The following is a 26,096-nucleotide window of genomic DNA, read 5'->3' as shown; positions in this document are numbered from 1 at the left end:
GAGATAAGTAGGTGACACACAAATACATGTTTGTTTGTTTGTTTTAGTGAGATTAGTAAAGTCATTAAAAAATATTTGGCAACTTGTGTCCAAATTTATGAGGTCAGAGCATGCTATACCAAAGCCTATATGATGAAAATAGGTGTTTGTGCTCTCTGTGGCTAGCTACAAAACTGAGGTTTGGATAAAATACTTTGAGATTATTTTTGGTAATATCTAGATTTAAATTTTTATTTTCAAGTAATTTCAGATTTATGTAAAAGTTGCAAAAACAGTAGAGAATAATCCAATATACTCTTCATTCAGTTTATCCAAATGTTAATATTTTATAACATTTGCTATATCACTTGTGATTTTCTCTGTCTCTATGTTTTTCTGTTTCTGTCTCTTCCTCTCTCTATATATGTATATGTATGTGCATATATTTTTTCTTAATTACCTTAGAGTAAGTTGCAAATATGATGCTTTTTTACTCCTTAAATTATTATTTATTTTCAAAAACACAGGCATTCAGTTATATAATCACAATACCATTAGCAAAACCAGTAAACTAAAATTATAGACCCTTTTCACATTTTGCTAACTACCCCATCACTCACCATAGTAAAAAATAAAAATAAAATATAAACAAAATCTGACCCAGGATTCAACCTAGAATTGCACTTTATGTTTACTTGTCATGTAGTGAGATAATTTTTATGATATTTGTTAATCATGATAGTTAATGTTTTACACAATGTCTATGTTTGGTTTTTTATTTTGTTCTTTCTCCTTTGTTGGGCTGATAAAATTGAGTTTCTGTAACTGTGTTTTATAATTTCATTATCAGTCTCTTCAAATGGCTTGTACTCACATTGTGATAACTATTTTATACAGTAGGATTTCATAATGATTGTTTCCTGCATGGAAATGCCATTTAATGTGAGAGATCAAAATAATAAAAAAAATATAAACAAGCATCTGTAATATTTTAAACCTTAAAATAAGATGATATTCTTTTAAAATACTGTTTCAATATTAATCCTTTCCATGCATGTTTTTAATTAATCCATTGAAATTTAATCCACTCTTTATTAACTTGTTTTTTTGTGGTTTAAAACAATTGCTTATCTATCTGTCTCTGTGGCAAAAATTTTAGTGTACTTGAAGATTCTTTTTATTAAATCACCTCTTAGTATTTATCTCTACTGAATACAAAGGAGTTCAGATCTTCATTTGTTGTGTATTAAAAATATTATATTTTACTGATGCAAGTTTTTTGCCTTAATATATTGATCTCTAGAAATAATCAATATGTGAGCTATAATTCAACAATTTAAGGATTTACCTTGAAAAAGACAGTCAATAACTTTCACCTTGAAACAATACCTTCATTCCCCTTCCCCATAATTCCTCAGCTGCTACCAATGTCAGCCAATACGTGCGAATGCAGTGATTGTCCATGGAGTTATGAAACAAAATGAACTTGGTAAGTTTTCCAAACAGAGATAATTTTAACATCAGAAATGCCATATTTGACTTGTCATTCCACTTTAGATTTAATTTTAGCTTCTTTCTTGGCCTTCCTTTCTTACATTTGTAAAGATTTAGAATGGCAATATTCCAAACACAATAGTAGGCTCTCAACAATTATCAGCCCTTTCTCTCTCATCTGCTATTCTTAAATTATACATTTGTATCTGCTAAAATTCAATATGATAATTTTAAAGTTTTCCAATCAGTCAACACTTTTTTCCTGTGTATATATAAGCAGCTATGAATGATGAATATTCATTTTGTGCTGTGGCATATTAACATAGAGCATAAATTTTGGTTCTGAACACATTACCTATGAGAGATTTCTCATTGCACTTGCTACTGCTGCTATTGCTTGTCAGCACAGCCAAGTCCCCATTCTCTTCTTTCTTACTTGCAACCCTAAAATATGTCATGAAAGTTATAAAAGAAACTGGAACTTATTTCACTAGTTTAGTTAGTGGAACTAAAATAAATAGAAATATTGAAACAACACCTTCTACGTAATGGACTCTGCCAGGCTCTTCAGTAGATGAAAATTAGTCATTCACTATTTTGGTCCTTTTTTATACTCTGTCCAAGGCACCAAGGCATTGGAAAGCTTAATAAAAATGATTGTGCTGCTATGATTTTATTAACCCATGGTTCTTATTGTGAGTGAGTTCTACTGAGTCCTTGAAGTTTATAAATTATTGGGCTGCTATAATTTTATTAACCTATTGTTCTTATTGTAAGTGGGTTCTACTGAATCCATGGGGTAATTGTTAGCCAGGTTAATGAGGTACCTACAGTTGATGAGAACTCTGAAATGGAAACTGTGTGTTTTATTTAATAATACAGGTTCGTATTTTTTATTAGAGTTTGAAGATAAGTCTGGTTAAATGCCATTTTGCCTGGCTTTTCTTATAAGAGTTTTTGAAAGTATTGAATACACAGTTTGTGCATTAGCTACAGAATATATTCTATAATGTATGCCTTATTCCTCCTTCAAAAACAAATTTGGTTGGTGCAAAATTTTTCATAATATCACATTGTTGAAATACTAATATAGTAAATGGAATACCATAAAAATGCTTTCAGGACTAGAACTCATGTTAAAATGAAATAAATATTTAAGATACACAAATCAATTCAGTGATGATTATGGTTATTTACACCATTAGAAGAAGAGGTGGGCTTACCAGTAGTTATAATTTATTCATGCATAGACATAAGATATTTTCTATTCAATAATCATGTAAGGATAGCTCTCTATTTATATTTATGTTTATACAGTGTTTGCATTAATGGGGTTGCTCTGAGAATATCCACCCTATAACTGTGGTACCTGTGAAATATTTATATATGAAATAGGTGGAGAACACACTAACATGGAGTCATCTCTTAAAAATACGTGAGTCTGATGTTGGATATGTGTATGTGTAGAGCACTTGGAGAGTTTGCTTTTTCCTCCCAGCTATATCCTGTTTGGAAATGCATTTCTCCTGTTGAAATGCATTTTAGGCATCTGTTAAGAGTTTGTCTGATAAAATAAAGTCATAACTTTTTCTTGATAATAACTATGAAAAAAAAAAGTAAGCTAGCTTACCATATGTATAATGACCTGGATATCCAGAGACATTGTATAATACAGACAACCCTTGGATTGCTCTCCATGGTGCCTTATTAGTGCACCTTTAATCATGGAAAAGAGGACTGTGAATGGATAATGTAATTGCTGATGCTGGATATAACAAGAGTTACTGCATCTTTTTGATTCACGAAACTGAGTTTGTTCATGTCCCCAGCAGCAGTATCATGCTTTTAATCTTTGGTATACTGCAAAGCAAAATGTGATAATAATTACTGGACAATAATTTTTCTAATTTACATTCATTCAAAATGTTTACAATTTATTAACTGTTGTTGGTATCATATTCACCAGCTACCTGGCTACCTCTCTGAGTACTGATAGCATTCCTACTGTCAAAAAACATTATATATATATATATATATATCAATGAGTCATGGGTCTCACAGCTTGTTTTATGAACTTTTAATAGTTTTATCACATTTCGTAGCCACATAACCCCTTACCATTGGCACCACGTTAGCATACACTCAACTTCCAGATAGGATGAACAATGGCTGGTGTCAAAAAAAGTAATGTTTGTTATTTCTGGGCCAGTAAACTTCTCTGTCTCTGCCTTTATTTCCATACCTACAAAACATAAAATAATTTTTGTACTATGTTTTTCAGAGTTAAAATTGAGATAATGGATGTGAAGCCATGTTAAAACTGTAAAACATAATATAAGTAAAAGATAATCTCCCACTCTTATCTCAAGAAATAAAGAAAAAAATTGAATACAGTAAGAAAACTTGGAAAAGTTTCATCGTGCTTTATAGTAGGAAAGTTAGACCCCATTCTTTGGGCAGGGGAGAGGTCAAATTAGAAAATGATTGTTGAAGAAAAATGGTTTTTTAACATTTGAAACATTCAAGCTGCATTTTCAGGCCCCAATGGTGATACCTGGAGGGTTTAACTGTTCTTAAATAAAGGTGGGATAGATACAAACTAGCTCAGCAACAGCACCTGGTGAAAGAGGCTGTCACATCTAAAATAAGGAGAAAGGGCGAAATTAGAGCAACTGTGGTTATCTATTTTCTAGTCTCTTCCTTCTTCCACGTTTTCTCAATTTCTTCACAAATTGTGGCTAATTGATTGCGTTGCTTTTTGGTTTTAAAATACAGCCCCCTCCCTGAACCCGCCCCATTAATAGGGGTTAGGAAAGGCAGGATAGGAGTGAAATCAGAAGTAAGTCAATACCCTAGTGATTATATGTTAGAAGCGTGTTGCTGTACAACAATATCCCCTTGGAGCCTCTTTATTTGTTTATCAATGAACATGCTACAGCGTCCCCGAGATGTAGGTCAGGCTCATTGGAAACAGGAGTCGCCGATCACATGCAGCCTTCATTATGTTTCCAGACCGGATGCGCTGGTGATTCCCCCACATCGGAGTGCGTCTGAACCCCAAGAGAGGAGGCAACTGTGCCTTAGGGACGCAGGTGAAGTTCCATCTACCTCCCGGAGACTTTCCCTAGTGTTCTGTCCATCCCCTTAGCTACTCACTCCTCATCCCCATCTTCCCTGCCGTCTTGGACCTGAGCTTCTGTTTAACTGGTGCTTTTCCCGCTCTCTCCCCACTCCGCACATCAGCTGAAGACCCAGGACTCCACACAACTGGGCATGCTTAATAATCAGAGAAGGCTTGGGCTGCAAGAAGAAAGCGTTTGCACCTTCTGCGCTCCCCTCCCCTCTGCAGCTGTCTCCTGCCAGTCAGGCGATCCGACGTGTGACACGGCCCAATGAGGTCCCAAAGTTTTCGCGATGGCCCCCGCCTCTCATGGCACTACCACCAATGAATGGTTGACAGAGGTGGGACGTATCCTGTTCCCGCCTCTCCAGTTAAGGCTGCTTGTGTGAGCGGGGCTCGGCGCTAGGGAGGGAAGACGGAAGGGACGGGCAGGTGTGGGCGCTGGGCAGCGCAGCCCGACGGCGGGAGTCGCAGGTGCTCGGTGCATGGGCCAGTGAGGACGCGCGGAGATACCCTCGCCGCGGCGTAGGCGGAGCAGCGCGGGAGCCAGGCGCTGCCCCGCGACCCCGCGTCCGAGCGAGCGGAACCCTGCGCTTCGCCCGTGTACTGTCCGAAGTCCGCGCTATGGAAGAAGAGAAATATTTGCCTGAGCTGATGGCAGAGAAAGATAGCCTGGATCCATCTTTTGTGCACGCATCGCGCCTTTTGGCGGAAGGTAGGACTTGTCCCCGCAGCTGGGCACATACCTCCGGCAGCCCATCTCACCCGCGGCTTGGTTAGAGTGAAGTTGGGGAGGGACGCCTGTCTCCTTCGCAGAAACTGTCACCCGGAAGATGCTGGCTTGAGAGCTCGGGGCGGACAGAGCCTGTCCTCAGAGCGGGCAGCAGTGCTCCTTCTCCTCTATGTTTTAATTTGGGGAAGACCAAAGCTAGGAGATCTAAAAGCAGTGGTGATGTGTGACCTCTTAGGATCTTTGGTAGAGAAACCATGAAGTGTAACGCGGTTTACAGTGTTATTTTCACTTCGCAAAGGGAAGGGAAATCAGTTTGGAAGTAAATGGTGATCAGTGTAGTATTCTAAGAGCTTCTTGCTACATATTAGCATTTTTTTTTTTTTTTTTTTTTGCTGCATATGGGAATTGATGTTGATACCCTTTAGTTTGATTACAGTCTTTCCTATGAAAAGTCTTAGAATCAACCTAGATTAAACTAGTATGTTCTATGTTTGTGAATGTGGCAGAGGCTAAAGTGCTTATCAGTTTATTTGAAGTGTGATAACTGGTTTACTCTGCAAGTTACTGGTCCCTGGGAACACCACAATTGATCAGCTGTTTTACCAAGTGCACATTTTATTTTGTGTACCTGTAATGTTAAAGGAGATTTCATTCCCAGAATATATGTGTTTTGTCTTTTGCATGGCTTTGAAGGTTATTTAAACACACATACAAACTTTATGACAGATATATTAACCAAAATTATTCCATTTATTTAAAAATAATGTCGTCTAACTTCTAAAGATATGGTATCTGTAGTAATCTATACATGCATTTAAAATAAAAAACTTCAGACTTTTTTTATGAGTGCTTCATTAATAATGAATTGCTTCATCATCAAAATGAGTATAATGCAATTTTGTAGCTGAGGCTGTTATAGACTTACCTATGGTAAAACTAAAAATGACAGCTACATCTTCTTCAGTCCTTCAGCATTAAGAGAAATGTTTTATTTTTTGAGACTTAGTTGTACATGGAAGGAAAAATTCTGATTTTCTGTGTGTGATTCAAATAAGCATTAGATTTATTTAAATATTTTATTGATGGATTACTTGTAATAACGATGAAGTGTAAAGAGTTTTCTCCATTTTTGCATACTAAACAATTAAGAAAATTTTATAATAAAAATATAGAACTTCTGAAACAACTAAACTGTTTTTCAGGAACAAGTTGGTTTTGGAGAGTATTTGGGAAAGTAAAATGCAATTATGCTTATTTCTTGATTATTGATTAAAAGTAGAAATTAAAGTTGAAAAGTAAAGTCAATTAAAAAATTAAACTAAGTTATTGAAAACAAAGGTAACTACATAAAATAATGAGTATCAAAAAGTTATGAGTGATTAAGTGCTAAGGATTGTTCAAAATAATTAAAAATGCAACTAAGCCTTCAGAATTGTTTACTTCAGTGTACTTTTCCAGGAGTATCTTTATTTAGCTATTAATGTCTTTTAAATGAAAAAAAAAAATCATCATTTTCTCTGACCTGCTCATTGGTGTTCTTTCTGGGACAGTAGGCTCAATGATTAATTCATCTTTCACTAAATGAAAGTTAGTGTACTTTTGAAAATTGCCAAGCTGCAGGAATGCATGTGAGAAACTCTTAACAGAGTACAAAGTATTCTGTGGCTGATGAAACAGAGCAGTGTATGCACCTGGTTCCTTAACATTTTATCTTTCTCAGGAACTTGATTTCTTGATACTTAGCAACATGCCCAGAGGTTCCCTGTAATTTAATTTTTTCCCAGTAGGGGGAAGTATGTCCTGCTTTTGTAAAGCCTTAGGAGAAAAAGCTCTTAAATAGAGAGAAAAGCATCTAAATAAGAAACAAAGAGAGATGCCCAAATTTCAGAGACATCATCATGAGGAAAAGAGAATGAAATAGGTGATTATAGTACTTTTGCAGTTTATAAAGAGATATGTAAAAGATAATGTTTAAATTAATTCGCTAATTGCACTTGAGTCTATAAAGGCTTATTAAAAAGTATAAAGTATGTGTGCTTTGGAATCTTCAATAAATATTAATGTACACTTACATTATAGATCTTTCCTTATTTTTTAAAAGGCTGTTCATCAAGATTTGCAGGTTTTAGTTCATATCTCTCTAGGAGAGTATTGTTGAGGTGATTTTATTTCTTATACCTGGAAATGCACTGATTGAAGGCAGTGGCTATAAATAAACCTGACATAGATATTCATTTGGAAGGAAGGTGCACATGGAAGTACATTTCAGTCAGTACTGTGCAGACAGTCTCAAGACTGAGTGAGTAATAAAAATGATCCAGATGAGTCAGTTCTTCAGAATGATTTTTTCCAGAAGCTAGTATCTATAGGGGTAGTGATATAAACCAATGAGTTTTCACAATGATTTATTTTGCTGTTTTGATTGGTGATAGATGCAAATTAATGCTCAGCATTGACTGCTCTGTTTAAAAGTGAAGGCCCTGAGGTTTAAAGTACTAGTTTGTTAGTTATTTTGTCATTTTTGTGGTGGTTTGTTTTATTTCAGTCATTTCTGCTGTTTTCAGTAAGAATGATTCTAAGAAAGCTAATGGAAGAGCCCAAACATTTTATGTATTTGACTTTTACTTAAAAAAGATCTTGAATAATATGGTTTGAAGTATGCTCCTAGTATGTTTGGTTAATTAAAATAATGATTTTCTTGTGATAATACTATTGTTTATCTATTTGTTGTGGAAGGTGCTTTTGAATATGATAAAACAGCAAACTCAGCATGATTCTCAAAGTTCCACTCAGCCTCTGAATTTGCTTGCCCAATGAAATTAGATGAGGTTATTTATATATCTGCTACTTCTGGGAAGTGCACTAAACTGTGAATCCTGGATACCTGGGTTTTAATTCCACTTTTGCCTTAACTGAATCATGGTAAACTTGTCTCTCAAATTAAGGAGTTCGACTAGATAATCTATATGTTTCTCTGTAATTCTAATTAAGTCTGGGACTACTGCTGATGTAATGGAATGGTGTTTGTGTATTCAGAACACCAAAATCAATGGCTGAAATTTTTGAAACTTTTAAAAATTTCTTCGTAGATTAATGATTAATAATACATTCATTGCACTATAATGTAATTTGTGGCATATACATTATTTTGGGCACTGGGGACAAATTTATGTTCTTAAGGCTTGGGGCTAAAAATGTATATGCATGGAAATATTCCTGTTTGAAGTCAAGCATGCTGCCTGTGACATGCATAGATCTGTTCAAGTTCATAGATTTAATTATGGTGATTCTATACCTTTAGGAGGATTAATAAATTCTTGTTCAGTTGAGACTGTTTTGGGTTGGCAAGGCTTCCTAACCTGAATTCTTCACAAATATATATAGATTCATCATTGTTTTGGTAGACTCATGATATGTTGAAGTCAAGTATTGCCAATATCCCAACAGTTTGTTTGTTTTAAACAACAACAACAACAACAAACTGGAGGTGCTTTTTTCAAATTTCAGTGAAAAGCTTGGCCATCCATCTAGGATTGGCCTCCATGCTGCAGATATTGACGAGTTTTTAAAACCACACAAGAAATGGGGATTAACATTTATTACAAATACTTATTTGAAGTGACTCACCTACATTTAGGTTCTCAATAAGGATCATTTTAAAGTTTAGGTTGTGTTTCTTAAAATATTTTTCATAAAGCATGGTTGGTTCTTAAGTGAAGGAAAGGTATTGGTATAATGTCTAAAATCAGATTCTGATAAAAAGTAGTATTTATGTGGCTTTGCCTTTGCCTCTTTTTCTCTTCCTCAATATACTTGGGATAATCTTATTATGTTTCTTAAAGAAAAGAACAGAAAATGGCAGATAAACTAAATTAAAAGTTTAACTTTGATCTATAATTAAGACATGTACAATATTGTAGGAAATTTTGCTTATGCAAACAAAACACTTGGGATAGATTGGTGACACTTCTTCCTACTGTGAAATTTCCTCTCTAATTCTCAATTTCTTTATCTGTAAAACAGGAAAAGTAACATCTACCAGACATGGTTCTTCTAAGGTTAAAAAATGCTGTTTCTGACAATATATGAAGTATTTTATATAAACAAAAATAGAATTTTCATTCATATATAAGAAAAGCATAAGCAGAAATTATACAAATATGAGATGATGCTTTCAAGATTTTCCTTAACATTTTAATGGCATTGTGGGCTTGACCTCAGCTTGAAGCTTCATTTTGTAAGAAAATAAACACTGCCTTATTTTTGTATTGCTGCTGAGTGAAATTTGAACTCATAAATCAAACTATGAGATAAATTATCTTATGAAAAATGATTCCAATGAGAGTTTTTAAAATACCATGTTCATTTAGTCAATGGTTACTTGTCATTGTTTTACTTGAGCTTGATTAACTCTGGGCCAGTGTCTTTAAGGGTATTTCTAAACCTCCTGAGGCCTCTTCATAAATCTATATGTGCTTCCACCCTGAAAGCTATTTTCATCCTCAGTTTTTTGGGGAGGAAATGGATATATACTTTCTGGTGCTCTTCAACCTCCTTCCACTGAAAAACCCCCATACTCCTTCCCACAGCCTTTTATTCTCAGGAGATGAAATGTTTCTTTTTTGCTCAAGGCTGACTCGTTCACCCATATCCTTAACCCTAATGCTCATCATTTACTCCAGACTTGTTCTATAGTTATATCCTTTCTTCAGTATCTCCAACTTCTTCCTCCATGTCCACTCTTTCTTGTAGCAGCCTGTAAACATGTTCCAATCTGAATAACTTAAAAAATAAAAATCATCTTTCTTGACATTTATCCTCCCTCATTTCTTTCAACTTCTTGATAATATTAGTCCATACTAAGCTGCCTCATTTATCAATTTACTTCTTCAAAACTCTTCAGCATAACCTGTGTTCTCATCATAAAACCAGTGGCCTTAGTGGTAGAATCATCTCCTAATTGCCAAATCCAATAAATTTTTTCTGACCTCTTATCAGGTCTCTTGGCTGCATTTTCGACTGTTGATCTTCCAGTTTTTTTGGCTTTTCTCTGCTATCAGAGTGATTCATTCAAAATTAAAGTGTGACCATGTCACACTTTTTTATTCTCTTTTAGCAGGCCCACAGAGGGAGAGGGGACACCACCCTAATACTTCCAGGTGGAGGTGAAAGTCCAGACCCTCTTCCAGGTATCCATTAACACCACTCCACCCAGGGACAGGAGGAGCACATTGTTATTCCTCCCTACCTGGCAACCACTGACACCAAGGGGAGTGGGAGGGTTCATTCCTGCTGGAGCCTGCTGTAAGTTCCACAGGAATGAAATTTATGATAACCCCTGGGCATGGAGGGAGAAGGGGCACTTGGTACTCTTCATAGGATGGAAGTCCAGGTTCTCCACATGACCTCCATTGACACTGAAGGAGGCCTCTTACTGTACATGGGAACAAAGTTCCTATTCCTCATTCGGTCTTCTCTGATTTCACCTAGAGGGGAAAGAAGTGCCTCTTTACAGTTGGGTGAGGTTGGAAGTCTAGGTTCCCTATTTAATTTGTCTTGACAGGGGTGAGCATGAGATACCTTTTGTTTTGTTTTCTTTTTCCTGTGTTGTTTAGCTGGAGAAGGATGTTTGTTGCTAAATGTTTTCTGCTTTGCTAGGTTGCCTGTTTTCTAGTTCTTTGGCCAGAGAGTCTTTCCTTGAGCCTTTTGTTTGTTTGTTTGTTTATTTATTTATCTGCTTCTATTGATGTTTATGGATTACCAGCTTTCCCAGTACCCACTGTGGCATATATGAGGCATGAAAAAAAAACTAGGAAAATTATTGCCATGCTGTTCCTGGGTCTTGTGGTACCCAGTTAGCCTGCCTTTTTCTTTCCAATCTTTGGCTTATTGATGATAATATCCCATTGCATTTGTTTCTGTGCCTTAATTTATTTCTTTATGACATTTTCTTGTGAATGTATGTTATGCCATGTACATTAATATTTCATTAACGAGTTATGTAAGAATGAGCACAACTAGGATAAATCTATATTAATAATGGGCACCTGCTTTTCACTTTATCTAATTTCAAATAGACTTTGTGATACGGTACCTGAGAGTGCAAACAAAGTGAGGTGTGGTCATTATTTCTAGTTTCTGTTGATGTGTACAATTTACATTGAAGCTTTTTGTTCCCTTAGGATCTGTAGAAGGGAAGGAAGTTTTCGAGGTAGTTTTTAGAAACCCATGGAAATAAGTCTATTGAGTCACCAGCTTTTCTTATGCCCTTATTTGTTTGAACACCTGATTTTATCTTTTATGGTCTCAATACATATTATAAAAATGTATCTTAATTGGCATTATATTCTGATGCCAGTGTTTTTTACAGCTATAGTAGTGTAAGATTTAATATAGTCATAGATTGAAATGTGCTCCCTTTTTAAATAAAAAATGATGACTTTCATTAAAATAAGCATGGTGTAGAAGTAGATTTTCTTTTAAAAAATGAGTACTAGGTAATAGCTGATCTCCCAAATTAATCTTCACAAATACCAATGTTGTTGTATGACTTCTTCTTTTTCTCAAGTGGAGAATTCTGAAATGATTGATGTTTAATTGGTTAAAAGCTTGAGAAGTCTTAGCCAAGCAGTATTGCTCGGTCATTATTAACTATTGTGGGAAAGAAATCATTTGTAGCATTTCCTCCATTGCTTACTTTTTTCCTCATGAACTCTACTTTCAAAAAGATTTTGTTACAGAGAGAGATAAAAACCATTCAAGAACACCCAAACAGCACAGTTTTAGGCCATTTACTGTAACCCTAGAGTTTAGATACAGTTTGGGAGATAAATGATGATGGCTTAACACTGTACTGTGTTTGACTAGAGCATACATGCCCTTGAGTGTGTGTTGGTAACACCTGTCTGCAATATGTGCTTTTGGTATATGAAGAATGATCAGATGTTTTATTTCTTAGTTTCTAAATAATCTGGGCGATTCAACAGTACAACATAAGATAAAACTAACAGTGCATGGAAAGATCTGCTGTATTTTATATATCGATGCTTTCCTGGGAATTCAGAGGAGGATATGACACTTGTTCATAATGGTAATCATAGATTCATCATCATCATCAGCAGCATCATCATTTTCATTGTTGTCAACATTAGTTGTGAGATTATTCTTTCTCAGGCACTGTACTAGATGCTTTGCAAACATTACCACACTTAATCCATCTACCAGTCCAATGAGACCATTATTAGCATTTTCTTTGACAAATGAGGAAATTAAGAATTGAAGAAGTTAATTTATCTTAAGTCACAGAGCAAACGAATTATAAAGCTGAAACCCAGCTTTCTCCCCCAGAGACCATGTGAAACCATTATACCATCCTGCTTCTGCGTGGGAGACACAACTTGAGTCAGGCTTTAAAGGAAGGCTTGATATTAGTATGCAAAGTATATCTAGGAGGTCAGCATGGTTGTTACCACTAAATTCTGAAATATGTTTCTGAACGTAAGTATTGCATGAATTATTACACAATATTGTTAAGTAAGTATACTATGTAAAAGGCAAGTACATTTATAAACAGGGGAATTTACCTAAGTTCAAAATTGGGTTAAGGATTTTCAAGACAGCTTAACTTTTCCATATGTCTTATACTGACCTTTTTCCTAAGAGAGCTTTGTGATGCGGTGGCAAGAAACATTCCAAGCTTTCCTTTTTTTCTTTTTCTTTTTCCTCTTTTTTTCTTTTCTAAAAAATTATTATCTGAAAAAGGATTGGAGAACTTTCTGTGATTTGCTGAGATATTTTTCTTTTGTTTTTAATTTCTTTTTAAAATTATTGTTCTATTACAGTTGTCCCAATTTTTCTTCCCATGTTTTTTAGAAAATTGCTTACATTTGCTGCATTTCTAAGAAGAAAGTACAACTGTAGGTTCTCTCTTATGTCTTGGGGCAGTGTTAGTTTTCTTTAAAATGTGGTCAGAAACAGAGAACTTGGCAACATGGCTTGATTCAAATGTCATCTACAGGTTCTGAGGTTTTAGGATTTAATAACTTTGAAACAGATTGGTCAGTATTATTACATTGTTAACAGAAATGGCACAATTGATTCCCATTTTATTTAAAACATTAAAAATTAGATTTTACTTTTCTAATAGAAAAGCAAAATGAATGTGTTTTTTCCAGAGTGTAGATATTTTTTGCACCTTCATAGAATTATATATCAGAAAATGATGCATCCTAACTACAACCTAGGAGAGGGAGCCTCTGTGGCAGAAATTCAATAAAGAGGATGGAGGAGAAAACTTTTGTTAATTTTTAGAAGAAAGTAATAACTATTTTAATTGAATATACATTCTGACTCAGGTCCTTGCATTATACCTAAAAAGACAGCTACTCTTATATCTATTTTATGGGAAAGAAAAAGAGGCAGATTAGAGGGTAGCATAATCAATTTGGTTTTTTTAAGCAATAAATTAGATGTTAGGTAAATGTCCAATATGAAAGAGTATAAAAGAGCAACCATTAAACATTGAAACATTAAAAAAGGTGGGGTAGGGGAGAGCAATGGGGGGAAAATGGGACAACTATAATAGAAAAACAATAAAAAATAAATTAAGAAAAAAATAATCTCAATATGAGAAGTACAGAAACTAGATATAGGAACTGGAGAGTATTATGGTTAGTGAAATAAGCCAGGCAACAAAAGACAATACCATATGGTCTCACCTGTAAGAGGAACCTAGTGAACAAAGCAAACAAACGAGCAAAATAGAACCAGTTACATGGAAATAAGGAATAAAGTGACAACTGCCAGAGGGAAGGGGTAGAGACCTAAAGGGAGAAAGAAGGGGAAGGATCTAGTCAAGGAACAAGTATAAATGACCCATGGACATGGACAACAGGGTGAGGAATGACTGTGGGAGTCGGAGGGGGCATGCAGAAAAGAGCAATGGGGGAAAATTGGGACAACTGTAAAAGAACACCAATAAAAAGGGCATAAAAATATTGAAGAATCTTACTAGTTTAAGATTATCTCACTTTGAGAAAACTTTTAGAAGAGTTAAATACCTGTTACTGCAGTCTGTTGTGTCCTTTAAAATAATTTTCTCCAGGAAGTTTAAGGAATTTGATTTTTCTTAGATATTTTATTTATATGCAGCAATATACTCATTGTATAATAGGAGACAGTAGATAACTGAATAAATGATGGATTGCATTTCTTATCACATGTTTATGCATCTATTATAAATGGAGAAATTTAAGTTATTGATATTTTGAATTAAAGAGCATCCATGTCTTTAGAAACTTAAGTTTTTCTTTTTGTAATGCAAAAACTAGAAGCTGCCTGTTTATCTTTCCAAGGTCTGATGGAAGAGGGGCCTTTAAGGAATTGTGCGGCTATGAGTACAATAGATCTGTCAGCTCCCTCGCTGTGGATGCCCAGGCAAGGTCTGCTTAGACATAATAATTAGATTTGCATGCACAGCGCACCCACAGTTATATAAGCATTGATGTCATATTTTGGCTAATAGCTGGCTTTGTCTATACGTATTAATAAGAGGCAGAACCCCCACGGAAGCACACCGGTGGCAAGCGGCGAGGTTGGTGCAGTGAGTGGCGAGGTTTCTGCAGTGAGCGGCGGGAGAACCGTTGGCTGGTGGTTCAGCGCATGCCCATGGCGGAGGGCGGGTGTGAATGCTGTAATATCTGCATAAAGGAATGTCAGCGATTCCAACCTTGCCTCCTTGCATATTCTTCTGATTGCTGGACAAGAACTGCCTTGGGTCCGCGATGGTGGAGATGAAAGAACATTTGACGTGTTGAGGGAAGATGACATTTTATTAAATGATATTGTTTTGGAATGGACTTCAGGAAGTTAGATGGCTATGCATTAAGCTAGTATTCTGAAATTAGTGCAGGATTTGAAATTATATCATATCTATATAAGGAAAATATGGTAGAATAAAGCAGTATGATGATTAAAAGCCATTTAATGGAATTATATAAAATGGTAAGTAGTTGAAGTGAATTGCAATGAGCCAAATGGTTTCCCTTTGAGTAAAATGAATAAAAGGGGTGTGTGTGTGTGTGTGTGTGTGTGTGTGTCTGTGAAGCATATGCTAGATATAGGTAGTCAATGAGAAACAGTACAGACTTGGTTCAGTTAGTTCTTAATATCTGTGCTCTGTATTGCTGAGAATTATATTTTGGTTGAGCGGGAGGGGAAAGGAGTTGCAGTCAATTAAATAAACAATTTTCATAAGACCTCCAAAATGGATTAATATAGAAAATTTTTTAGGGTCCCGGTAGGGCACCTAAAAAAGTCACAGAGATTATGGAGAGCTTCAACAGTAAGAGGCATGTTAGTTGAGATCTGACAAAGAAGTAGGATATGGCCAGGAGAGAGTGAAGAAGGGGCTATAATTATGGAGAATTATACATGGGTACAGCAAATAACATCTCTAGACCCTGAACAAAAAGAGAACATTTATTTAAATAGCTAGAAGTTCAGTGTGATTTTGTGATTTATAATAAATATATATATATATTATATATATGTCCCTGGCTGGTTTGGCTCAGTGGATTGAGCGTCGGCCTGCGAGCTAAGTGTCGCTGGTTCGATCTTCCAGTCAGGGCACATCAGAGAAGGAAAACTCTGACTCCAAAAAAACCTCCGCTGCCTTGCGGCATACCTCTTCAGGGGAAAGGCTAAGGGAGTAAACCCCGACAGAAAATCCGGAGCTGGAGTCCCTAAGGCGGTTTGACGTTGTAGTCAACACCGGCAACTCCTGCGGCGCACCTGAAGCCAAGCTGTATTGACTCCGTCTTTCCCTTGGACCCTTCAGCTGCGAAGAGAGGGGGGGTCTGCTGCATGGGCAACAGCAGACCCTCCATATCACCCTGCCCAGGCTCTGTAGCTTCAGCTTCACTGGAGAGGACACTCCAGCATCATCGCAAGATGTCGATTCAACACGGGAGGAGACAGATACCGTGTCACTCCCGAGTCGGACTGCATAACCATTCTCGGCGGTGCAGATAGACTCTTAAGAAGCTACACCATCGTCTCTCGAGACGGACGGCTGCCGACGACGATATTATATATATATATATATATATATATATATATATATATATATATATATATATATATATATTTGGTCTACTTCCCTGTTTCTGGCACAGAACCCCTAAAACCCTTGGAGCTTCCTACATGCTGGGAGCTATAAGGTGTCTTTTTATGTTAATGATGTGGCTTTTATACCCCACCTAAGGATGGGGGCTAGTTGCCAGGAGGACCAGCCATGTAATTAGAGGATTGTAACTTTCAGTCCCACTTCCCCAACCTCCAGGAAGGCCGATGACCAAATAGTTTAATCAAGCATGCCTATGTAATGAAGAACCCTATGAAAACCTCAAAGGCCTGGGTTCAGACATTTTCTCAGTTTGTGGAACACATGAAGTTTTGGGTGGGAAGAGTTGAAAGTGCAGAGCACGGAAGCTCTGTGTTTCCTCCCCACCCCCCACCCCCCAGTCCCCACTGCATGCATTTCTTTCATCTCATGTTACTGAGATACATTCTTCATAATAAACTGGTAATTAATAAGTAAGGTATTTCTGTGAGTTCTGTGAGCTGCTCTAGCAAATTAATGAAACCCTAGGAGGAGGTCGTGGAGCTTCTAGTTTAATAGCCAGTTGGTTAGAATTTCAGGTAAAAACCTAGGCTTGTAATTGGCCTCTGAAGTGAAAAGAAGGTGCTTTGGAAACCCCAGTTTCTAGATGGTCAGTCAGAAGCACAGGTGACAACCTTGGTTTACAATGGCTTCTAAAGTGGGTCATGGGGGCAGGCTTATAGAACTGAATCCTTTACCTATGGAATCTTTTGCTGTCCCCAGGTAGATAGTATCAGAATCCAATTGACTTCTTGGACATCCTGCTGGTGTCTGAGAATTGGCTTCCCATTGTTTGGGACCCCCTCACACACACTTTTGGGTGCAGGAACCCAGAAGATTAAATGTGTTTGAAAAATACAGTAAAAGAGAAAGCATCAAGAGTAAGTGAGTCTGAAGAGGATGGTAGATGCTTATCACACATATCTTGTCACTTCTGTTAAAAAGTTTGAATTTTATGCCAAAAGCAATGGTAAATCATTAAAAGGTATTAAAAGAGGGCAATTTGATACCAGAATTTCATTTAAAGCATAATGTAGCTACACTGCTGGGGAAGGATTTGACAGATAATAAGGTCTGGGCAAACCATCAGATAGCAATACAGGAGAGAATTTGAGGTGACATGAATTTAAATAATTAGAGTGCAGATGGGAAAAAGTGGAGAGAAATAATAGAAATTTAGCATGTGAAGTATAAAAAGTCATATTGGATAGAGAGGATGGAAAATAAAGGATAGAGAAGACTATTGTCTAGGATGCTCTTGGTAATTGGTATAATGGTGGTGTCAGTTACTGAGACAAGATTAAAAGGTGACTAATGCTGAGTTCAGCTGGATATACATTGAAAGCCATGTGGGGTGTTGAGGTAAAAAGACAGGTGGAGAGTTGGATTTGTAGAAAGGTCTGTGCTACAGATAATGGTTTAGGTTTCATTAGCAGGTAGGTGATACTTGACCTTGGGAGAAGAGTTCACCCAGGAAGAGCATATGGAGAGAAACAAGAAGGAGATTTAGGATAAAACCCTGAGGGGCATCAGCAGTTAAGTGAAAGGCAGAAGAAAAGTGGTCTGCAAAGTTGACTAAAAACAGTTTTCTAGAATGTAGGTAGGAAAGATCATGTGTGTTCAGTGTCAAGTAAATAGGATGTTTGAAACATGAAGGATCTGGTTAATATTTTCAAGTGCTGTAGATGGGCCAAGTGAGAAAAAGATTAAAAATGTCTAATGGATTTGGCAACAAAGAGCAAATTGAGAGAGAAGTTAGAGAAAAATCTCAAATTTCCTGAGGTAAATAGTTAATTACAAGACCATATGAGAATGAGGTTTGAAAAGTCTTACAAGAACTTTGACTTTGTAGAGAAGGAGAGCTAGGAGTATATAATTGATCCAACAGTATGAAATTGATAATATTTAATAACTTTTATCTAAAAACAGCAGTTTTTATGGTTTAACCTTTATAAGGTGATAGTAGAATGAGATGGTATTTAAGGGCAGTGGTTAACAGCATAACCATGGAAACTGGACTCCCAAGTTTCCAATTTATTTTTCTGTAATTAAATTCTGTATTATTTTGGGTGAGTTACTTTAACCTCTATATTCCTCTTTTCCTTATATTTAAAATCAGGTCACTATTAGTTCTAAACTAACAAGATAATGACAGCCACATATTGTTGCATTTGTCCACTTTAACTTACAATGCAATTCCTAGGCTGCACTATCATCTCTGGTCTCCATCCCTTCTGCTTCTACCTTGCTAACTTTCATGGAACATTGTTATACAAAACTACACCTTATATCATACACTTATAAAATTATAAAGTTAACCCCTATCCTTTTTCTAAGACTATCTTTGAACTTCTGAGCATACGTTTTTCTTTGACAGTTTTTTTAAAGTACATTTTGATTATATTTGATTATGTTGTTACAGTAGTTCCAATTTCCCCCCTTTGCTCCCCTTTGTCCAGTACCCCCTTCCCTCCAGCAATCCCACCCCCTTTAGTTCATATCCATGGGTTGGGCATGTAAGTTCTTTGGCTTCACCCTTTCCTATATTATTCTTAACTTTCCCTGTCTATTTTGTACCAATCGATTATGCTTCTTAGTCCCTGTACCATAACCCCACTTCTCCCCCTCCCCCCTTCCAGCTGATAACCCTCCAAATGATCCCCATATCTAGGATTCTGTTCCTATTCTGGTTTCTTAGTTGGATTTTGTTTTTATTTTTTAGATTCAGTTGTTGATAGTTGTGAGTTTGTTGTCATTTTAGTGTTCATAGTTTTGATCTTCTTTTTCTTAATTAAGTCCCTTTGACATTTCATATAATAATGGCTTGGTGATTATGAACTGACCAGATCAAACGCCTTCGTGAGGTCAATAAAGGCGAGGTAGAGTGGTTTATGCTGCTCGTGACACTTCTCCTGCAGCTGGCGTAGGGAGAAGATCATGTCCACTGTTGAGCGGCCAGCTCTGAAGCCACACTGGGACTCTGGGTAGACGCGGGAAGCAAGGGTCTGCAGGCGGGCAAGAGCGACCCGGGCGAATACTTTGCCAACGACGCTGAGGAGAGAGATGCCCCGGTAGTTGTTGCAGTCGCTGCGGTCTCCTTTGTTCTTGTACATGGTGATAATGTTGGCGTCTCTCATATCCTGGGGGATGTAACCCTCCTTCCAGCAGAGACAGAGTAGATGGTGGAGCGGCTGTAGCAGGACTGGTTTCCCGCTCTTTAGGATTTCTGGAGGGATTCCGTCACTTCCTGGTGCTTTCCCGCAAGCGAGGCGGTCGATGGCTTTGCCGAGCTCTGCCGCAGTAGGTGGGGTGTCTAGCTCCTCCATGACTGGTAGGTCTGGGATGGCGTTAAGAGCAGTGTCTGTTACGGTGTTCTTCGTTGCGTACAGCTCGAGGTAGTGCTCGGTCCACCGCCGCATTTGCTGTTCCTGGTCAGTGATGACCTCACCTGTCTTGGACTTAAGGGGGGCGATCTTGGAGGGGATTGGGCCTGTTGCCTTCTTGATACCCTCATACATTCCTCGTGCGTTGCCTATATCGGCGGCTTCCTGAATGCTTCTGCACAGGTTTAGCCAATAGGTGTTGGCACAGTGGCGGGCGGTCTTCTGGACTTTGTTCCTGGCAGCCCGTAGAGCTTGAAGTGTACTGGGAGTGGGCGTGACCTTGTAAGCCAGTAGGGCCTTCCTCTTAGCCTCAATCACGGGTTCCATTTCTTCCCAGTGAGCCTCGTACCAGTCAGCGTTCTTCCGCTCTTTCTTCCCGTAAGCAATAATGGCGGAGTTGTATATGGCGTCGCGGAGACGTGGCCAATTGGATTCGATAATGTCATCTGCCGCCACTCCCTCGCCGAGTGCATCTTCCATCTTGTTGATGAATTGCTGGGTCTTAACTGGGTTGCTGGCACAACTGGTGTTGATGCGTGGGTGACCCTTCATCTTGGAGTGGTGCAACCTCTTCGGCATTATGCGCACCTTGCTTACCACGAGGGCATGGTCCGTGTCGCAGTCTGCACTGTGGTAGCTGCGGGTGAGGAGGGTGCTGCCAATATCCGTTCTTCTGGTGATGACGAGGTCAAGCTGGTGCCAATGACGGGAGCGGGGGTGCCTCCATGACACCTGGTGGATCTCTTTGCACTTGAAGAATGTGTTTGTCACGCACAGGCCGTGGTGACACAAAAGCTCAAGCAGTCGCTGACCATTCTCATTGATCTTTCCTCTCCCAAAGTTTCCAAGGCAGGTGGGCCAGGCCATGTGGTCGGCTCCTACTCTTGCGTTGAAGTCTCCAAGGAGATAGAGAGTGTTACTTCTGGGAATCTTGGATAACGCTTCGTCCAGTGCATGGTAGAACTGTTCTTTCTCTTCGGTGGTGGCGCAGAGGGTTGGGGCATACGCGCTAAGAATGCTGACTGGGCCGAAAGTTGTTGACAATCGGAGGGTAAGTAATCTCTCTGTGCCTCCTGTGGGTGGCTCTATGGAGTTAACAAGCGTGTTCTTCACAGCGAACCCAACACCGTGCTGTCTTGGTTGGTCCGGAGACTTCCCTTGCCAGTAGAAGGTGTAGTTGGTTTCTCTGATAGTTCTGTTGTCGGCCAACCGGGTCTCCTGTAGAGCCGCAATGTCGATGTTTAGTCGTGCCAGTTCCCTGTCGATGACGGCGGTTTTCCTGGCACCCTTGATCCACGGAAGGTCTGCAGTAAGTCCGGGGCACATGGTCCTGATGTTCCAGCTAGCGAGGCGAAGAGCCGGAGGCTTCTTTCTTGTTGTTTGCTTGGAATTAACTGGTGCGGGTGTTTTGTGACCCACTTTTCGAGAGGCGCCTCTCTGATCCCCATGCACCCAGTGGGGCAGGCGAGCCATGGCGAGACGGTAGCTGTCCAGTGAGGTGCGATGACCTCTCCCACCGTCAGAGGAGACCCCTGGCACTCGTTTCCTTCGCCAATCGGATGAGCTTATAACCGGTGTCTGTCTCCTCCCGTGTTGAGTCGACATCTTGCGATGACGCTGGAGTGTCCTCTCAAGTGAAACTGAAGCTACAGAGCCTGGGCAGGGTGATATGGAGGGTCCGCTGTTGCCCATGCAGCAGACCCCCCCTCTCTTCGCAGTTGAAGGGTCCAAGAGAAAGACAAAGTCAATACAGCTTGACTTCAGGTGCGCCGCAGGAGTTGCCAGTGTTGACTACAATGTCAAACCGCCTTAGGGACTCCGGCTCCGGATTTTCTGTCGGGGTTTACTCCCTTAGCCTTTCCCCTGAAGAGGTATGCCGCAAGGCAGCGGAGGTTTTTTGGAGTCAGAGTTTTCCTTCTCTGATCTGGTCAGTCGAAGTGGACTCTTCAGCTTGCTACGGAAGATTGGCTGTCCACCACATCTGCTTGCTGTGGTCATGTCCTTTCACGACAACATGCACAGCACGGTGTCCTACAACGGCGCAACCTCTGAGGCCTTCCCAGTCAGCAGCGGAGTAAAGCAGGGCTGCGTCCTCGCGCCTACGCTGTTCGGAATCTTCTTCTCCATGCTCCTCCAATACGCCTTTAAGGACTGCAGCGAGGGTGTCTTCATTCACACCAGATCCGATGGCAAGCTCTACAACCTGGCCCGTCTACGAGCCAAGACCAAAGTCAAAGAGGTGCTCATCCGTGAGATGCTCTTCGCCGACGACGCAGCTTTGACATCACACTCCGAAGAGGGACTCCAGCAGCTAGTCACTTGCCTTTCCCATGCATGCAAGGAGTTCGGACTAGCCATCAGCCTGACGAAGACGAATGTTATGGCTCAAGGCACGGGGACTCCCCCATGCATCACCATCGACGGATACACCCTGGAGGTTGTCAACGACTTCACTTACCTCGGGTCCACCATCTCGAGCTCTCTGTCAGTCGACTTGGAGGTCAACCGGAGAATCGCCAGGGCAGCCACAGTTATGGCCAGACTGAACCGGCGAGCGTGGAACAATTCCAGCCTCACTGAGAAAACCAGACTGCGCATCTACCAAGCCTGCGTACTCAGCACTCTCCTCTATGGCAGCGAGACGTGGACCACCTACGCAAGGCACGAAAGGAAACTCAACAGCTTCCACATGAGGTGCCTGCGACGCGTCCTGCATGTCGCCTGGCAGGATAAGGTCCCCAACACCGAGGTGCTGAAGCGAGCCAATATGAGCAGTTTGCATGCAGTTCTTAGCGAGAGACGCCTCAGGTGGCTCGGCCATGTCAAAAGAATGGATGCAGGCCGTATCCCCAAAGACCTCCTCTACGGCGAGCTAGCAGAAGGCAAGAGGATGACAGGGCGCCCAAAACTGCGGTTCAAAGACATCTGCAAAAAGGACATGACACAATGCTCCATCAATCTCAACACATGGGAAGTTCAAGCAGACGACCGCCTAGCCTGGAGGCTCGCGGTCAGGCAAGGTACGTCAGGCGCGGAGGCTGCGCGCAACGAGGAGGCGGTCCAGAAAAGATCGAGGCGGAAGCAGCGTCAGCAGCAGCAACAACAGCCATCTGCCTTCACCTGTACCAAGTGCGGCAGGGATTGTCACTCCCGAATTGGACTGCACAGCCATTCTCGGCGGTGCAGATAGACTCTCAGGAAGCTACGCCATCGTCTCTCGAGACGGACGGCTGCCGACGACGACGACGACGACGACGACGACGATTATGAACTCCTTTAGCTTTACCTTGTCTGGAAATCATTTCATCTGCCCTTCCATTCCAAATGATAGCCTTGCTGGATAGAGTAGTCCTGGTTGCAGGTTGCCTTTCATCACATTGAATACTACTTGTCAGTCCCTACCTGCCTGCAAAGTGTCCTCTGAGAAATCAGCTGATAGTCCTACAGGCGCCCCCCTGTAGGCAACTCTCTGCCTCTCTCTTGCTGCCCCCAGGACTCTCTCTTTATCTTTCACCTTAGCATCTCAATCATGATGTGTCCTGATGGTCCCCTCTGGGTCCAGCTTGCTCGGGACCCTCCATGCTTCCCGGACCTGTATGTCCATCTCCTTCACCATTGGTTTTGTGTGGATTTTCCTTCGTTTCACTTAGCATAGCCTTCACTTCTTCTCTTATGCGTTTGCTGTACTCAAGCATATCTGTCAAGCCTGTGAGCATCTTTATCCCCAGTGTTTTGAATTCTGCATCTGTTATGTTGTCTATCTCCTCATCTGTTAGGTTGGCTGTCTCCTCATTGCTTAATTCTCCCACTGGAACCTTGAACCAGTCCCCCTTTTGGGCCATATTTCTTTGTCTCCTCATTCTGACAGGCTTCTATGTTTGTTTGCCTCCGTGTCCCAGGTAGAGCTGTTGCTCCTGTTACATTGTAAGGGGCGGAGCCTTAGGGATTCATCAGTGACTGACAACCTGTTTCACCACATTGTGGTGCTGTATGTTGGGGAGGAGTCGGAGAGGGAACAATGACACCTGCCTAGCACTCGCTCCTTTTTCAGGCACCTCTCCCATTTCCACACCGGACTGGCACCCCTCTAGCTGCTGCCCTGGCCGTTGTTTCCAGAGTGGGGGGGTCTGTGGATGTTCTAGGTCTGTGGGGCCCTTTAAAGAAGCAGACTCTGCTGAGATACTCGAAGTTTCTTCCTCCGCCCCAACCCCGACTGGTCTGCATAGTCAGAAGCAATGAGGCTTGATTTTCCCTGGTGCTGGGACCGTGAGCTGCTAGGTCTGGTGAGCAGTTGGGAATGCTCCCCAGGTGTCCCTCCTGACTTTTTAAATATGTGACCGCACTTTCTGCCGATCTATCGCTGCCACCGCTGCTGCTGCTGCCACCACAATGTATCCTCTCAGCCCCTGGTTCTGCCCCTCCTACCTGTCTGGATGAGTATTTCTTCTTTATATCTTTGTTTGCTGGGCTTCCATTAAATTTGATTTTCTGGAACTTATGGTTTTTTCCAGTTTTGAGATAGTTGTATTCTTCTTAGTCGTGGAGGGAGATGCAGCGTGTCTGTCTATGCCTCCATCCTGGCTGGAAGTCTGTATCTTTGACAGTTCTTACTGATTGGTTGGCACGTGTGACTCTGTTGACCACTACAACATTCCTGATATGTTTTCCCCTTTAACTTGTGATTTTACAATCAATATAGATATTTACTTCCTTTATTCTGATTGAGAAGCTATGATCCACAGTGAACATGAGATGGGTGACTGCATCTGTTGGAAGTATAGATCCTTAAAACTTATAATATAACCATTTCTTCATACAGAGTAGCATTATTGTGTGAAAAGATGTGTGTATTATCTTTCTTAGGTTTGTATTAGGACTGGAGGAAATAATGACCTCATTGGATCTGAAAGAAGACATGTGCTTCTGCAAAATTTTAATTATCTATTTTAGGATTAAACACCATTTTATGAAACATTTGTGTGTGTATGTGTAGGGCAGTATTTCTTATTTTGGATTGTGGTAAAAAATGAGAGCTTCTTTTATAGTAGAAATAATATGGTAAGTAAAGTCAAAATACTAGTATTTGAAGCCCAGATCTGCTACTTGATTGCTTTGTGACTGGGCAAACTTCTAAATCTCATTGAGCCTTTGTTTTGTTATCTATGATATATGCTCTTGTCAAAATGCCTCATAGATCAATCAAGCATCTCATGAATCCCATTCTAATATATGTACAGTATTTATGGCAGAAATGAATGAAAATTCCTTTTTTCCTCCACTTTGTCTGATTTTCTTACTTTAAAAAATGGAGGCAAATTTTTGAGAAATTAAATGTAGTTTTTTGGTATACAATTTGATGAGTTTTGATAATTGTATAATCTGTGCAAGCAGTAGTCTTGGCAAGATAGAGAACATTTCCATTCGCTCAGATTTCCTTATACCCTCTTCTCCTTAATCTGTATTTCCTGTGGCAACCACTGATCTGGTTTCTATCACAGATCACTTTGGCTGTCCTTCAACATTGTATCAATGGAATGATTGACTAGATACTCTTTCTTTTTCTTTAGTTCAATATGTTTTTGAAAGTCACTCATGTTGTTGCATTTATCAATAGTTTATTACTATTTTTCCTGCTGAGTAGTGTTCCATTGTATAAACATGTCACGATTTGTTTATCCACTTTCTTGTCGATGGCCATCTCAGCTATTTTCAGTGTTAGCTTATTACAAATTAGCTGCTATGAATGTCCGTGTACGAGGTTATCGTGGACGTATGCTCTCTTTAATTGCTGGGTCTTAGAGTATGTATATATGGTTAACCTTTTTATTACATGTGATGGCCAAATAGTTTTAAAACTTTGGTAGTTTACTTCCTTGCCCACATTCAAAGTTCTCAGTCTTTTTAACAACAGGTATTTTAGTGATTTCAAATGGTAACACTGTGGTTTTAATTTGCATTTCCTTGGTGATTAATGATGTTGAGCATGTTTCCATGTGTTATTTTTTGGCCATTTGTATCTATTTTCTTATTTGAATGATTGGTTAGAATGTTGACAGATTTTTAATTGGATTGTTGGTCTTTTTATTGTTATCAGAGTTATTTGTTTATTCTGAATTTGCATTTTTTAAGTATATGTACTGCAATTTTTTTCTCCCAATATCTAGCTTAGCTTTTAATTTTCTCAAGTGTATTTTGAAAAATAGAAGCTATTTATTCTAAGTTCTA

The 26,096-nt window shown here is 39.5% G+C and overlaps 1 protein-coding gene across 1 annotated transcript in view; it reads left to right on the top strand.

Moving 5' to 3' along the window:
• The first annotated feature begins 5,018 nt into the window (after positions 1-5,018).
• The window catches only part of KHDRBS2 (KH RNA binding domain containing, signal transduction associated 2), a 571,359-nt gene continuing 550,281 nt past the window's right edge, over positions 5,019-26,096 (top strand). Inside the window, exon 1 of the mRNA XM_090280495.1 lies at positions 5,019-5,309. Coding sequence (XP_090136621.1) covers positions 5,219-5,309 — 91 coding nt within the window. The 5' untranslated portion in view covers positions 5,019-5,218. The remainder of the gene's footprint in view (positions 5,310-26,096) is intronic.

Source organism: Furipterus horrens, unplaced genomic scaffold (assembly GCF_987537825.1).
Source record: "Furipterus horrens unplaced genomic scaffold, mFurHor1.1.pri manual_scaffold_6, whole genome shotgun sequence".
Classification (NCBI taxonomy): Eukaryota; Metazoa; Chordata; class Mammalia; order Chiroptera; family Furipteridae; genus Furipterus; species Furipterus horrens.
Note: the sequence above shows the minus strand (reverse complement) of the source record. Positions and strands in the feature narration are given on the sequence as shown.